Raw genomic sequence first — 15,677 nt, 5'->3', positions numbered from 1 at the left:
CATCCCAAGTCGTCGCGAGCGACGGTGGCAAATCAATTCATTCATTTGATTGCCATCCATCGTCTTGTTTGCTCGCCCCGCCACCTTCCTTCCTCCTATATAGCCGAGATCGCACTGCATTTTTGCAGCAGCACTCTCTCATAGTGTCGCATCCTCAGTTCCTCACTGCATGTGAGCTCACTCACTTGTCGCACTCCAGATCGATCGCCTGCTGCAGCTGCCGCCGCTTCGTTCCAGTTTGCTGTGGGGATCGATGGAGTCAGGGACGTGGGCGGTGGTGGTGGCGGCCGTGGCCGCGTACCTAGCCTGGTTCTGGCGGATGTCGCGCGGGCTGAGCGGCCCGCGGGTGTGGCCGGTGGTGGGCAGCCTGCCGGGGCTCCTGCGGCACGCCGAGGACATGCACGAGTGGATCGTCGCCAACCTGCGCCGCACGGGGGGCACCTACCAGACCTGCATTTTCGCCGTGCCCGGCCTGGCGCGCCGCGGCGGGCTGGTCACCGTCACGTGCGACCCCAAGAACCTGGAGCACGTCCTCAAGTCCCGCTTCGACAACTACCCCAAGGGCCCCTTCTGGCACGGCGTCTTCCGCGACCTCCTCGGCGACGGCATCTTCAACTCCGACGGCGACACCTGGGTCGCCCAGCGCAAGACGGCCGCGCTCGAGTTCACCACGCGCACGCTCCGGACGGCCATGTCCCGATGGGTCTCCCGCTCCATCCACCACAGGCTCCTGCCCATCCTCGCCGACGCGGCCGCCGCCAACGTGCACGTCGACCTGCAGGACCTCCTCCTCCGCCTCACCTTCGACAACATCTGCGGCCTCGCATTCGGCAACGACCCCGAGACGCTCGCCCGCGGCCTCCCCGACAACGCCTTCGCCTCCTCCTTCGACCGCGCCACCGAGGCCACGCTCAACCGCTTCATCCTCCCCGAGTGCGTCTGGCGCTGCAAGCGCTGGCTCGGCCTCGGCATGGAGACCACGCTCGCCAGCAGCATGGCGCACGTCGACCGCTACCTCGCCGCCGTCATCAAGGCCCGCAAGCTCGAGCTCGCTGACAACCACAACGACACGACGTCCGCCACGCCGCACGACGACCTCCTCTCGCGCTTCATGCGCAAGGGCACATACTCCGACGACTCCCTGCAGCACGTCGCGCTCAACTTCATCCTCGCCGGCCGCGACACCTCCTCCGTCGCCCTCTCCTGGTTCTTCTGGCTCGTCTCCACCCACCCCGCCGCGGAACGCAGCATCGTGCGCGAGCTCTGCGCCGTCCTGGCGGCGTCCCGCGGCGCCGACGACCCGGCATCGTGGCTCGCGTCCCCGCTCGCCTTCGAGGAGCTCGACCGCCTCGTGTACCTCAAAGCCGCTCTCTCAGAGACCCTCCGCCTATACCCGTCCGTGCCGGAGGACTCCAAGCACGTCGTCGCCGACGACGTCCTCCCCGATGGCACCTTCGTGCCGGCGGGCTCCTCCATCACCTACTCCATCTACTCGGCGGGGCGCATGAAGTCCGTGTGGGGCGAGGACTGCCTCGAGTTCCGCCCGGAGCGCTGGCTGTCGGCCGACGGCGCCAGGTTCGAGCCGCACGACTCCTACAGGTTCGTGGCCTTCAACGCCGGGCCGCGCATATGCCTCGGCAAGGACCTCGCCTACCTGCAGATGAGGAACATCGCCGGGAGCGTGCTCCTCCGCCACCGCCTCGCCGTCGCGCCGGGCCACCGCGTCGAGCAGAAGATGTCGCTCACGCTCTTCATGAAGCACGGGCTCCGGATGGAGGTGCGCCCGCGCGACCTCGCCCCGATCCTCGACGACCTCCACGTTGTCGCCGCCGCCGCCGTTGCCGCGTCGACGCCGGCCATCGCGGCCTGCGCGTAGAAGATCATACTATACTACTGTACTATACCTGGGGCGACATGCCGTGCATGCTGCGCGTACGCTTCGTGCTATATGGGGAAGGGGACAAGCTCGAAATGGCAAGAAAGATGTGTAGATAGATGAGCCCAACACAGCAAGTAATTAGTCGAGGGACTGGCCGCTGAGTTCATTTAAATCATCTAATAATAGCTCGATCGGGAGGGATAAAAGGATCCGTCTAGAAATATCCAAATCAGGTGTTCATTCCGAATAGGTGCAACAGTGGTGCTCCTCTCCGGTACTATAGTTGAAACTGTATGCTCCAAATTCTTCTGGGCGGTTTGTGTTAATGCGCCGCCGATTGTTTGTTATAGAGCTTGTGTGTGCAAAGCTGAAACACATGTACGCGTCAACGGATTGATTGCTTGTTTTCTGGATGAACAGTCCAACATGTGTTATGTCTTGATCGGTGATATATATAGCTACTTGAGTCTCGATATCGATCTGTGATTTAATGCACATCGTTGTTTTCCATCTTGAGATCGTTTAAGGCTCCTGCGAGACCATGGAGAGCAACCTGATGTTAATGTTATGGTGGTTGCACCGTTTTATTTGTTAGGGAGTTGCCCGCGGCTGCAAGTAGTGCTTGGGAAAAGCTGTAAGTGAACACAGGTACACCCACATTTTTTTGAGTTTTTCTTTTTGGTACCTCTCAAAATATATAACATATAAGGATTTGAAAGTTTGCAGGTCACCGAAACATTGCACTCCCTCCGTCCATAAAAAATGTATTAGATTTATTTAAATTTAGATGTATTCATATACTAATTAGTGTCTACAATTTAAACAAATCTAAGATATAATTTTATGGACAGCGGTAGTAACATAATATGGGAACAATAATTCATATTTTTTGTGGTATATAATTTTTTTTCAAATATTTAAAATCCAAAATAAATTGTCGAAATATATATGTTTAGTGTCATAAAATCCTGGACTACTTTTTCCACATTTTATATCAAATGTTTCAATGAACAGCAAAGTTTGAGATTCAAACTTTGTATATGTGAGACATAAAACAAGAAGTACTCCCTCGATCTTAAAATGTAAGGCGTATATGATTAGTCAAAAGTCAAACCCTACTAAGTTTGACTAGAAAAGTATAAATATCAACAATACTGAACATACATAATAATAGAATATACTTTACCGTGAGTCCATTGATATTGATTTAGAATTCTAGATGTTCATTTTTTATAAACTTAGTCAAACTTTAAAAATATTGACTTGTAACTAATCTTACACGCCTTACATTTTTGGGCAGAGGGAGTAGTTGCTTAAGAAAAAAATGTTAACATGGATCTTGGTGCACCTATGAACTGACTACATAGGGGTGTGCAGCTGAGTGTCTGTTCGGAAAATCATCTCTCCGGTATGAAAAGGTGATGCACAAAGATGTTGCTGATTTTTCGTCGGTCCTATGCTCCAAACCTCCAACCTTGTGTTTTTTTGCTGAGTTGCTGCACTTAGCTTTACATGATCAAACTTACATCCATGAATACTCCACACGGTGTTGGTAAGAAGAGCATGATTTGAGAATGATCGGAGAATACAGAATTGAAGTAAAGAAAAAGAACATTCAAGTACTTAAACTCGTTGACTTCTTTATAACCTAGGTAGGACATGACTAGCATATCATGATACCCAATTCACATGCTATGACTATTCAAATGTTTTTCAATTTGGTGGTCCCAAGAGGCCATTAGTATTCAATATATTATTTTAAATACATCATGTACTTTCGTATCGGCCTACAAGATTTCATCACAAAACTATTAGATTGCAAAAAAGGCACATTGTTTTTTCTCATGAAACTCTATAGACAAATCCTAACCTATACATCCCTTTTAATAGCTTGGACAATTTTTAAGACCTCTAGATTCTTTATGTTTCACGAATTAGACTCGTAGACCCAACAAACCTGAAAATACACCTACCAACATCAATGTTGAACGTGACGTTCAAAGGACTCCCAAAAGATGTTAGCACACCAAGAAAATGCCCCCATGTTTCAAGAGGTCATCACCATGCCGAAACATCTCTTTTGTTTTCCCTATAAACATGCTTTGTTTATCAATTTCCAAATCACCCAACATATGGATTCAATGCTAGTAATTTAAATGTTATTGATGAGGGATGACATGCACAAATTAAGGAATCCACCAGACAAAACATGAAAAGTTCCCAAGACCGTTAGGATCCTCAATAGCTTTGGCCACCACACTCCACACATATTTTGTTGTTGAACATTTTAAGAAAGGATGCATGATAGTCTCCTCTTTGTCACAAAACTAACACATTATTTTCCGTAACCAGTTTCTTCTGGTCATATTAACTTTCGTGGCAAGCAATAGCATCATGCTAAATAAGCTAGAGCCACACCTTAATTTTCAACATAATGTTTTCCTTCCACATGTGAAGAGAAGATCTATCGATGTCTTCACTAAAAATATTATCGTACAATGACTGAACAAAAATTGCACATGTTTTGGTCTATTTTCACACTGGTTTGTCATTCTCTGTTCAGGGCCACGAGAAACAACAAATTTTGCAATTCTCTCATACATTATTTTAGCCCCTAGTGATAACATATCCTAAACTTCAGAAGCCATCTTAGATTCGTTGATGTGGCCACCGTCATATTATGTTCATTGCATATCTCAAAAAGTTATGGGGATTTCTATTTTATATGTTAATTCCACACCAAGAATCACCCCCGCAAAAGTTAATTACCTTCTTTCATCTTCCTCCCACAAAGATAAATTTCCTTGATATGCAGACGATCAAAACAAAATGCATAATTATTTTCTTGTTTAACATTATAAATCCTGCATCTCACAAATATTTTCTTGTCACAAAATCGACCTTCTTCACGTTCTAATTTCCATCAAAATTCACACATCAGATTTAGATTAAATTTAGTTAGGTTTTTAATCCCTAGTCCACCTTACTTCTTCATTTCCATATGAACTTCCATTTCATCAATTGATATCTTCTCTTACCAAAACCCACAAGAAATATTTATGGGTTCTCCGTTTTTTGAATATTGGTCTGATGTAAAATGCCCATTGATCTTCTGATAGACAATCACATTTGATAGACATGTATCTATTTTTGCAACTCTTCCTACAAATTGACATAACACTTTGAATCCATCCCCCATTTGTCTTTTCACTTTTTCCTCCAATAGACCCATCTCTCCAATTGTAGTACTTCTAGAATTAACTAGGGTCTCTATATACTTTATTGCCTTTCCCCTTTTGACAGTTGAACAAAGCAGTATACTCATGTTATTTCTCATCATATTCCATAACCCTTCTCAAAATTTACCTTTAAAACATATAGACTAAAAATATATATAACAATTGTTATAGGTTTCTGGCACTCTCCATGTCATCTTTGATAAACAAAGTAGTGTCATCAGCCTAGTGTAACACACCAATACCCATATCTACCATATGATCACCCAACAATCGAATAAGCCATTGTGATGTGTAATTTGGATCATTTTTTGCAAAAAAAAAATAGCATCCACATTAAACAAAGAAAGGAAAATTTTGCAGACATGAAATAGGCCGTGGTCCGTTTGCGGGTGGCAGCGGCCCCAACGGCGCTGATGACCCACAAGTATAGGGGGTGTATCGTAGTATCTTCGATAAGTAAGAATGTCGATCCCAACGAGGAGCAGAAGGTGTTGACAAGCAGTTTCGATGAAGGTTTCACTGTAAATGCTCACGGACAAGTATTCAGGAGGTTTTGATGTAACAGATGAAATAAATACGAGTAAGTAAAATGCGAGAGAAATAATTGCAGCGAGTGGCCCAATCCTTTTTAGCACAAAGGACAAGCCGGTTTGTTTACTTATAATGCCCAAACGTTCTCGAGGACACACGGGATTTTAGTCTAGTGCTTTTGCTACATACGGCTAAATAATCTTCATTGTTATGATAAGTGTTGTGTGGGTGAACCTATGCTAATGTACCGCCCTTCCTAGGACTAAATACATACTTGTGATTATACCCCTTGCAAGCATCCGCAACTACAAGAAAGTAATTAAGAATAAATCTAACCACAGCCTTAAACTCCGAGATCCCGCAATCCCTCCCGCATCGATATACCAACGGGGGTTTAGGTTTCGTCACTCCGGCAACCCCGCAATTAGCAAACGAATACAAGATGCATTCCCCTAGGCCCATAAATGGTGAAGTGTCATGTAGTCGACGTTCACATGACACCACTAGAAGAATAACACCACAACTTAAATATCACACCATTGAATATTACTCAACCATAGTTCACTACTAACATTTAGACTTCACCCATGTCCTCAAGAACTAAACGAACTACTCACGAGACATCATATGGAACATGATCAGAGGTGATATGATGATGAATAACAATCTGAACATGAACTTGGTTCAATGGTTTCACTCAATAGCATCAACAACAAGTATGAATAGATACCGGGAGAGTTTCCCCTATCAAACAATCAAGATCAAACCCAAATTGCTACGGCGGTGACGAGGTGCTGCGGAGGAGATGGCGATGATGATGGTGGAGATGATGATGACGGTGATGGTGATGATGTCCAGCTCGATGACGGTGACGATGGCGTCGATTTCCCCCTCCCGGAGGGAATTTCCCCGGCGGATTCCCGCCCGCCGGAGAGCTCTTTTCTCTCGGTGTTCTCCGCCCCGCGAGGCGGCTGTGACTCTTCGCGAGGTACCCCTTCCGGCTTAGGTTTTCGGGACGAAGGTTTTCGCGAAGAAAAGGAGGCGAAAGGGGTCGTGGGCCCCCTGCACCATAGGCCGGCGCGGCCAGGGCATGGGCCGCGCCGCCCTAGGGTGTGGGCCCACCCAGGCTCCTCCTGGCCCCTCCTTCTGGCTTCCTTCGTCATCTTGAAAAATAGGATTTTTAGTATAATTTCCTTCCAGAGTTGATCTTCCGAAATATTGCGTTCTGACGGTGCTTTTTCCAGCAGAATCCTGGCTCCGGTGTTCAATCCTCCAATAATGATGAATCATGCAAAATAGATGAAATAACATAAGTATTGTGCCCCAATATGAAATATATCAATGAATAACAACAAATTATGATATAAAATAGTGATGCAAATTGGACGTATCACCTCCCCCAAGCTTAGACTTCGCTTGTCCCCAAGCGAAACCGAACTCGATAGACATGACCACATGTTTATGGAGTGAAGAGTCGATAAACAAAATACGGACAAGAAGCATCATATTCATTCTCACAAGACATTATAGTAAACAACTTCTTCATATAACTCAATCTTGAAACAAGTATAAGGTAATCACAAGTAAAGGTGCATAAGGAATCATAATTGGTGATGGCAAACTTTGTTCTTGGTCAGAGAACATTTAACAACTTATATCCATCTATTGAGCAGGTGCTCTCATATTAACAAATGATGGTAATCTTGCATACTCAATCATAATGGTCTCTTCATAATCATTGATAACTTGCAAAGCTATATTCATTCAGATAAAACTTGTACTAAACAAGGAAGAATAAAAGGCATGATGTAGCAAATCACAATATAATGGTTTGATCACAACTACTCAAATGCTTGCTTGAGATGGAGAGAAATAGGTTTACTGACTCAACATAAAGTAAAAGACAGGCCCTTCGCGAGAGGGAAGCGAGGATTAAATCATGTGCTAGAGCTTTTTCAGTTTTGAAATCATATAAAGATAATAAAAGTAACATTTTGAGAGGTGTTTGTTGTTGTCAACGACCGGTAGCGGGTACTCTAACCCCCTTGCCAAACAAACCTCCAAAGAGCGGCTCCCATGAAGGACGTTATCTCTACCAAGCAAGGTAGATCATCCCTCTTCTCTTTTGTTTACACATGTATTTTAGTTTATTTAAGGGTTGACACTCCTCCCAACCTTTGCTTACACAAGCCATGGCTAACCGAATCCTCGGGTGCCTTCCAACAATCTCATACCATGGAGGAGTGTCTATTGCAAAATTAAGTTGCTTACCGATGAATCGGGGCAAAATATGTGAAGAGAATTATTAATGAAAGTTAATTAATTGGGGCTGGGAACCCCGTTGCCGGCTCTTATTGCAAAATTATAGGATAAGTGGATGAAGCCACCAGTCCATTAGTGGAGGCTGCCTAACAAGACTCGAAAGATAAAACACCACATACTTCCTCATGAGCTATAAAACATTGACACAAATAAGAAGTAATAAGTTTTGAATTGTTTAAAGGTAGCACATGAAGTATTTACTTGGAATGGCGAGAAAATACCATGTAATAGGTAGGTATGGTGGACACAAATGACATAGGTTTGGGTTAAGGTTTGGATGCACGAGAAGTATTCCCTCTCAGTGCAGGTCTTTGGCTAGCAAGGTTAATTAGCAAGCATAAGAGTCGAGGGAAACAAACAAATATACATATGATAGAAACAATCATGCATCTTCCTTGTAAGCACAAACAATTTTAACTTCAGAATAATGAGCTATGAGCTAACAAGAAAGACAATGAAACATCTACATGTATTTCTCTTTTCTATTTAAACCTCAAAGCGTTGTTGCTATTGACCAATGCTAAGTTTGCCAAAACCAAATAGATTTATTCAATGCTCCCAAAGTGATACCTATACTAACAACAAGACGAATCATATGGCAGAAAGTGCAAACTAAAATAAGATGTGCAATATGTAAATGATAAGACTTCTCATTGATATTCCATATCGATAACTCGCACCAAGGGATACATAGACAACTAAAGGAGAGATACTTCCAAACGCAACCCATCTCATATGATAACTTCCCTACTCATGATATGACACTACTTGACATTAAAAGTAAAAGATAGTGATAATGTGATACCGCGGCACTCCCCAAGCTTGGAACAAACCAAGGGGATGCCAATACCGATGATGGATTACTCCTTTGGTGATGGTGGTGATGAATCCCTCATGCGCTTCTTACGGATCTCCTTCAGCTTCAGACTTCTCAGCTTGGCAAATCTGCACTAAGTCTCGAAGAGATTCATTGTTATCCGAAGTCGGCGATGGCGAACCTGTGACGGGCATCAAGTAGTATCCCAACATTCTACGGAGTCGGTGATTCTCCTCCTTGAGTATCTCCACTTCTCTTCTTAGAGTCCGGTATTGACCACAAAACTCATCGGTAGTCCGTAGAACTTCTTCCATCTTGGGGAAGGAGTCGAGGCTAAGAGCTGGTGGTAAAGGTCCCTGCAGGTTATGAGAGAAAGAACGTCGGGTATCACTAGATCCCACCAAGATTTGCTTGCTCCCTCCTTCTTGCTGCTCTTGTCTTGATGGCACCTCCTTCACTTCTTCCTCCGAAAGCCTCTTGCCCTTGTTGTTGGGGGCCATGGTGCTTCTAGACTAAAAACAGATCCTGGCAGAAACAGCTCGAAGCAAAACACGTCGAAAACACGATATACGGACCTCCAGGGGTCCGGGGGATTATATAGCAAAAATTTTCTCGGCAAAAGGAAAGTACCAGATCGAACCAGAGTCGGAAAGGGGCGACGGGGCGGCCAAACCATAGGGCGGCGCGGGCCCAGGTCAGGCCGCGCCGGCCTATGGTTCCACGCCCTCGTGCGTCCTTTCCACTCCGTTTCGAACTCGTAATTTCTCATATTTTCCAGAAACAGCAAAAATATAGTTCGGAAAGTAAATTGCGTACTTTTCATTACCAGTACTGTTACCTATTCAAAGTCGAGTTCTGGCGGACCGTCAATTTGCCCTTTGATGAAAGCTTCCGGTGTTTCCACTCGAATAATATCAACATCAACATTATAAGAATCACCCGAGATATAATGCTTGAGTCTTTGTCCATTCACCACTTGCGTAGCATTGCCTTGGAGAGAGCTAATCTTGATTGCTCCTGAGCGATACACCTCCTCGACAACATATGGTCCTTCCCATTTCGAAAGTAATTTCCCTGCAAAGAATCCGAGACGAGACCGATACAATAGGACTTTATCCCCAATATTAAACTCTCTTTTGATGATCCTCCTATCATGCCATTTTTTAACTTTTTCTTTAAAGAGTTTAGCATTTTCATAAGCTTCGCTTCTCCATTCATCTAGAGAACTTAATTGTAACAACCTCTTATCACCAGGCAAGTTTAGGATCTTTATTTAATTCTCTAACAGACCCTATAAGCTTTGTGTTCTAACTCTAAAGGTAAATGACAAGCTTTTCCGTAAACCATTTTATAAGGTGACATTCCCATGGGGTTTTTATAAGCAGTTCTATAAGCCCATAGTGCATCCTTCAATTTACTAGCCCAATTCTTTCTAGATTTATTAACGGTTTTTTGCAAGATAGATTTAATCTCTCTATTTGATAACTCTACTTGACCACTAGTTTGAGGATGATAAGCGGAAGCAATTCTATGATTAATACCATACTTAGCAAGAGTTTTTCTAAAACCTCCATGAATAAAATGAGAACCTCCATCAGTCATAATATATCTAGGTACTCCAAATCTAGGAAAAATAATATCTAAAAGCATCTTTAAAGAGGTCTCACCATCAAGCACTTTTTGTAGGTATGGCTTCCACCCATTTAGTAACATAATCAACAAGCAACAAGTATATGAGTGTTACCTTTTGAAGAGGGAAAAGGTCCCATGAAGTCAAATCCCCAACAATCAAATGGTTCAATAACAAGAGTATAATTCATTGGCATTTCATTACGTCTGGAGATATTACCAACCCTTTGGCATTCATCGCAAGATAAAATAAACTTTCTCGCATCCTTGAAGAGAGTTGGCCAATAAAAACCTGATTGCAAAACCTTTTGCGCGGTTCTTTCTCCGGCGTGATGTCCTCCATAAGCACTACCATGACATTTACTCAATATCTCTTGTTGTTCATATTCGGGGACACATCTTCGCATAATACCATCCACTCCTTCTTTATATAAGTGTGGGTCATCCCGAAATAATGCCTCAAATCATAAAAGAATTTCCTCCTTTGCTGAGCTGAAAAGGTTGGAGGCAAGTACTTGGAAACAATAAAGTTAGCATAATCAGCATACCATGGACTGTCTCGCGAGCTCACCTTTATTACAGCCAATTGTTCATTTGGAAAACTATCATTAACAGGGACAGGATCATAAGCAATATTTTCCAATCTAGACAAATTATCAGCAACAGGATTATCAGCACCTTTCCTATCTACAATATGTAAATCAAATTCTTGCAACAGAAGTACCCATCTAATAAGCCTCGGCTTAGCATCTTTCTTTGTCATAAGGTATCTAATTGCAACATGATCAGTATGAATAGTAACTTTTGAATCAACAATATAAGATCTGAATTTATCACAAGCAAAGACTACATGCCAACAATTCCTTTTCAGTTGTAGCATAATTTCTTTGAGCAAGCATCAAGGGTTTTACTAGCATAATGAATAACATTCAGCTTTTTATCTACTCGCTGTCCAAGAACAAGCACCTACAGACAAAATCACTAGCATCACACATAATTTCAAATGGTAAATTCCGAGTCAGGGGTTCAACTATAGGAGCAGCTTGTTAAGGCTTTCTTAAGAGTTTCAAAAGCTTCCTTACAATCATCATCAAAAACAAATGGTACATCTTTTTGAAGGAGATTAGTAAGAGGCTTTGAAATCTTGGAGAAATCTTTAATAAATCTCCTATAAAACCCAAGCATGACCAAGAACACTACGAATACCTTTAACATCCCTCGGATAGGGCATCTTCTCAATTGCTTCAACTTTAGCTCTATCAACTTCAATACCTCTTTCAGAAATTTTATGTCCCAATACAATTCCTTCATTAACCATAAAATGGCATTTCTCCCAATTAAGAACAAGATTAGTTTCTTCACATCTCCGCAAAACTTTATCAAGATTTCGCAAACAACTATCAAATGAATTCCCATAGACAGAAAAATCATCCATGAATACCTCTACAATACTCTCACAAAAACCATGAAAAATAGCAGACATGCATCTTTGAAAAGTAGCAGGAGCATTACATAAACCAAAAGGCATACGCCTATAAGCATAAGTTCCATAGGGACAAGTAAAAGTGGTTTTCTCTTGATCTTTAGCTTTAACGACAATTTGTGAAAACCTGAATAACCATCAAGAAAACAAAAATGAGTATTTTTAGATAACCTTTCTAGCATTTGATCAATAAATGGTAAAGGGTAATGATCTTTCTTAGTAACTTTATTAACTTTTCGAAAATCAATGCACATTCTATACCCTACAACTACTCTTTGAGGAATGAGCTCATCATTATCATTAGGCACAACAGTCATACCTCCTTTCTTGGGAACGCAATGCACAGGACTAACCCATCTACTATCAGCAATAGGATATATAATACCGAGCTTCAAGAAGTCGTAATACCTCATTCCTTACCACTTCCTTCATCTTCGGAATTAGACGACGTTGAGGTTCAACAACAGGCTTTGCATCATCTTCCATATTAATAGCATGTTGGCAAATAGATGGAGAAATCCCCTTTAAATCATCAAGAGTGTAGCCAATAGCTCCTCGGTGTTTCTTCAATATTCCCAATAACCTTTCTTCTTCAAACTCTGAAAGCTTAGAACTAATGATAACAGGATATATTTTCTTATCATCAATATGAGCATATTTAAGATTATCAGGTAAAGGCTTTAAATCAAAAACAGGATCTTCCTTTGGCGGCGGTGTTGTACCCAAATCTTCCACCGGTAAATCATGCTTGAGAATAGGTTGGCGAAGAAAAATCTCCTCAAGCTCCTCTCTTTCTTTCCTAAAAATTTCACTCTCGCTATCCTCCAGCATGTTGCTCGCAAAGGATTATTAGGAACAAGAACAATAGATGCACACTTGCTCCATTTTAAAATCATTACTAGGCAAATCAGCTTTATAAGGAGTTTTAGTAAATTTAGAGAAGTTAAACTCATAAGATTCACCAGCAAATTTAGTCAAAATTTTCTCTTTCTTGCAATCTATAATAGCTCCACAAGTATTTAGAAAAGGTCTACCAAAAATAATAGGACAATAATCACTAGCATCGGACCCTAGTACCAAAAAGTCAGCAGGATATTTAATCTTACCGCATAAGACTTCCACATCTCGAACAATACCAATTGGTGAAATAGTTTCTCTATTAGCCAGCTGAATAACCACATCAATATCTTCAAGTTCACAAGAATCAATTTCGTGCATAATCTCCGTGTAAAGCTCATACGGAATAGCACTAACACTTGCACCAATATCACATAATCCATAATAGCAATGATCACCAATTTTAACGTGACATCATAGGAACACTAGCTTGTTTGGGTTTATTAGGATGTGAAACAATATTAGAAGCATCTTCACGTGAAAATAATATGACCATCCTCTACATTTTCAGTCACAAGATCTTTAACTATTGCAACAAGCAGGTTCAACTTTTATTTGTTCTTCGAGTTCTACGAGTTTCTTTTCACTTTTATGAACTGCACTATTTATAACAGAGTACTCTTTCATTTTAGCAGGAAAAGGAGTTTTTTCAATATAAGCTTCAGGAATAACGCGATCAGCGAGTTTCAATTACAACACACTTATTAATAGATGAATCAATTTTATCTTTATACGGTTCATGATACTTATCAAAATTCTTCTTTGGCAATTCATAATGAGAGGCAAAAGCTTTATAAAGATTTACAGCGACTTGAGAATCAAGACCATATGTAGCACTCATATTACGAAATTTATCAAGTATCCATAAAAGCTTCAATGCATTTATAATCATAAATTATACCCGATTCTCTACCTTTGTCGTTCTCCCAACCTTCGGTATTTTCTTGGATCCGATCAAGAAGGTCCCTTTTAAACTCTTCTTTGTTGCGTGTAAATGATCCAGAACAAGAAGTATCCAGCAAGGTCTTGTCTTGAAAAGAAAGTCTTGCATAGAAATTATCAATAATAATATTACCAGGAAGCTCATGAATGGGGCATTTGAGCATCAAAGACTTCAATCTCCCCCACGCTTGGGCAATACTCTCTCCATCATGAGGCCAAAAATTATATATGCGATTCCGATCTTTGTGAATTTCACTTGGAGGATAGAACTTAGAATAAAACCGGGCACAATATCATTCCATTCAAGAGAATCCCCATTATCCAAGTAATTTATACCAATGCGCCGCCTACCGGACAGCGATAAGGAGAATAATTTCTTCCTCACTTCATCCACAAGCAATACCCGCACATTTGAATAACCCGCATAATTCATGCAAAAACAAGTAAATGATCACCGGGATGGACAGTTCCATCCCCTTCATAGCGGTTATCCATAACATGTTCAATAATTTTCGTAGGTATTTTATATGGTATTACTTCCTCACCTGGCGCCTCATCCACTACCGTTGCAGTAGTAGTAGATTTCCCAAATAGAAAATGAAGAGAAGATCTCTCCATAATGACTTATAGTAGCAGGCAGAAATAAAATCAGCACAACAGTAAAGGTTTTCCTTACCAATTCCACTTACCAATAGCGCTTCACTCCCCGGCAACGGCGCCGTAAAAATAGTCTTGATGACCCACAAGTATAGGGGGTGTATCGTAGTATCTTCGATAAGTAAGAATGTCGATCCCAACGAGGAGCAGAAGGTGTTGACAAGCAGTTTCGATGAAGGTTTCACTCGTAAATGCTCACGGACAAGTATTCGGGAGGTTTTGATGTAACGGATGAAATAAATACGAGTAAGTAAAATGCGAGAGAAATAATTGCAGCGAGTGGCCCAATCCTTTTTAGCACAAAGGACAAGCCGGTTTGTTTACTTATAATGCCCAAACGTTCTCGAGGACACACGGGATTTTAGTCTAGTGCTTTTGCTACATACGGCTAAATAATCTTCATTGTTATGATAAGTGTTGTGTGGGTGAACCTATGCTAATGTACCGCCCTTCCTAGGACTAAATACATACTTGTGATTATACCCCTTGCAAGCATCCGCAACTACAAGAAAGTAATTAAGAATAAATCTAACCACAGCCTTAAACTCGAGATCCCGCAATCCCTCCTCGCATCGATATACCAACGGGGTTTAGGTTTCTGTCACTCCGGCAACCCCGCAATTAGCAAACGAATACAAGATGCATTCCCCTAGGCCCATAAATGGTGAAGTGTCATGTAGTCGACGTTCACATGACACCACTAGAAGAATAACACCACAACTTAAATATCACACCATTGAATATTACTCAACCATAGTTCACTACTAACATTTAGACTTCACCCATGTCCTCAAGAACTAAACGAACTACTCACGAGACATCATATGGAACATGATCAGAGGTGATATGATGATGAATAACAATCTGAACATGAACTTGGTTCAATGGTTTCACTCAATAGCATCAACAACAAGTATGAATAGATACCGGGAGAGTTTCCCTATCAAACAATCAAGATCAAACCCAAATTGCTACGGCGGTGACGAGGTGCTGCGGAGGAGATGGCGATGATGATGGTGGAGATGATGATGACGGTGATGGTGATGATGTCCAGCTCGATGACGGTGACGATGGCGTCGATTTCCCCTCCCGGAGGGAATTTCCCCGGCGGATTCCCGCCCGCCGGAGAGCTCTTTCTCTCTCGGTGTTCTCCGCCCCGCGAGGCGGCCGTGACTCTTCGCGAGGTACCCCTTCCGGCTTAGGTTTTCGGGACGAAGGTTTTCGCGAAGAAAAGGAGGCGAAAGGGGTCGTGGGCCCCCCAGACCATAGGCCGGCGCGGCC

General features: G+C 42.5%; 1 protein-coding gene across 1 annotated transcript; it reads left to right on the top strand.

Annotated features, from left to right (window-relative positions):
* Window positions 1-253: 253 nt before the first annotated feature.
* On the top strand, window positions 254-1,876 carry LOC124671486 (cytochrome P450 86A4-like). The gene has a single exon (XM_047207854.1). The coding sequence runs from the start codon at window positions 254-256 to the stop codon at window positions 1,874-1,876; it is 1,623 nt and encodes a 540-aa protein (XP_047063810.1).
* Window positions 1,877-15,677: the final 13,801 nt, after the last annotated feature.

Source organism: Lolium rigidum, chromosome 7 (assembly GCF_022539505.1).
Source record: "Lolium rigidum isolate FL_2022 chromosome 7, APGP_CSIRO_Lrig_0.1, whole genome shotgun sequence".
Lineage (NCBI taxonomy): Eukaryota > Viridiplantae > Streptophyta > Magnoliopsida > Poales > Poaceae > Lolium > Lolium rigidum.
Note: the sequence above shows the minus strand (reverse complement) of the source record. Positions and strands in the feature narration are given on the sequence as shown.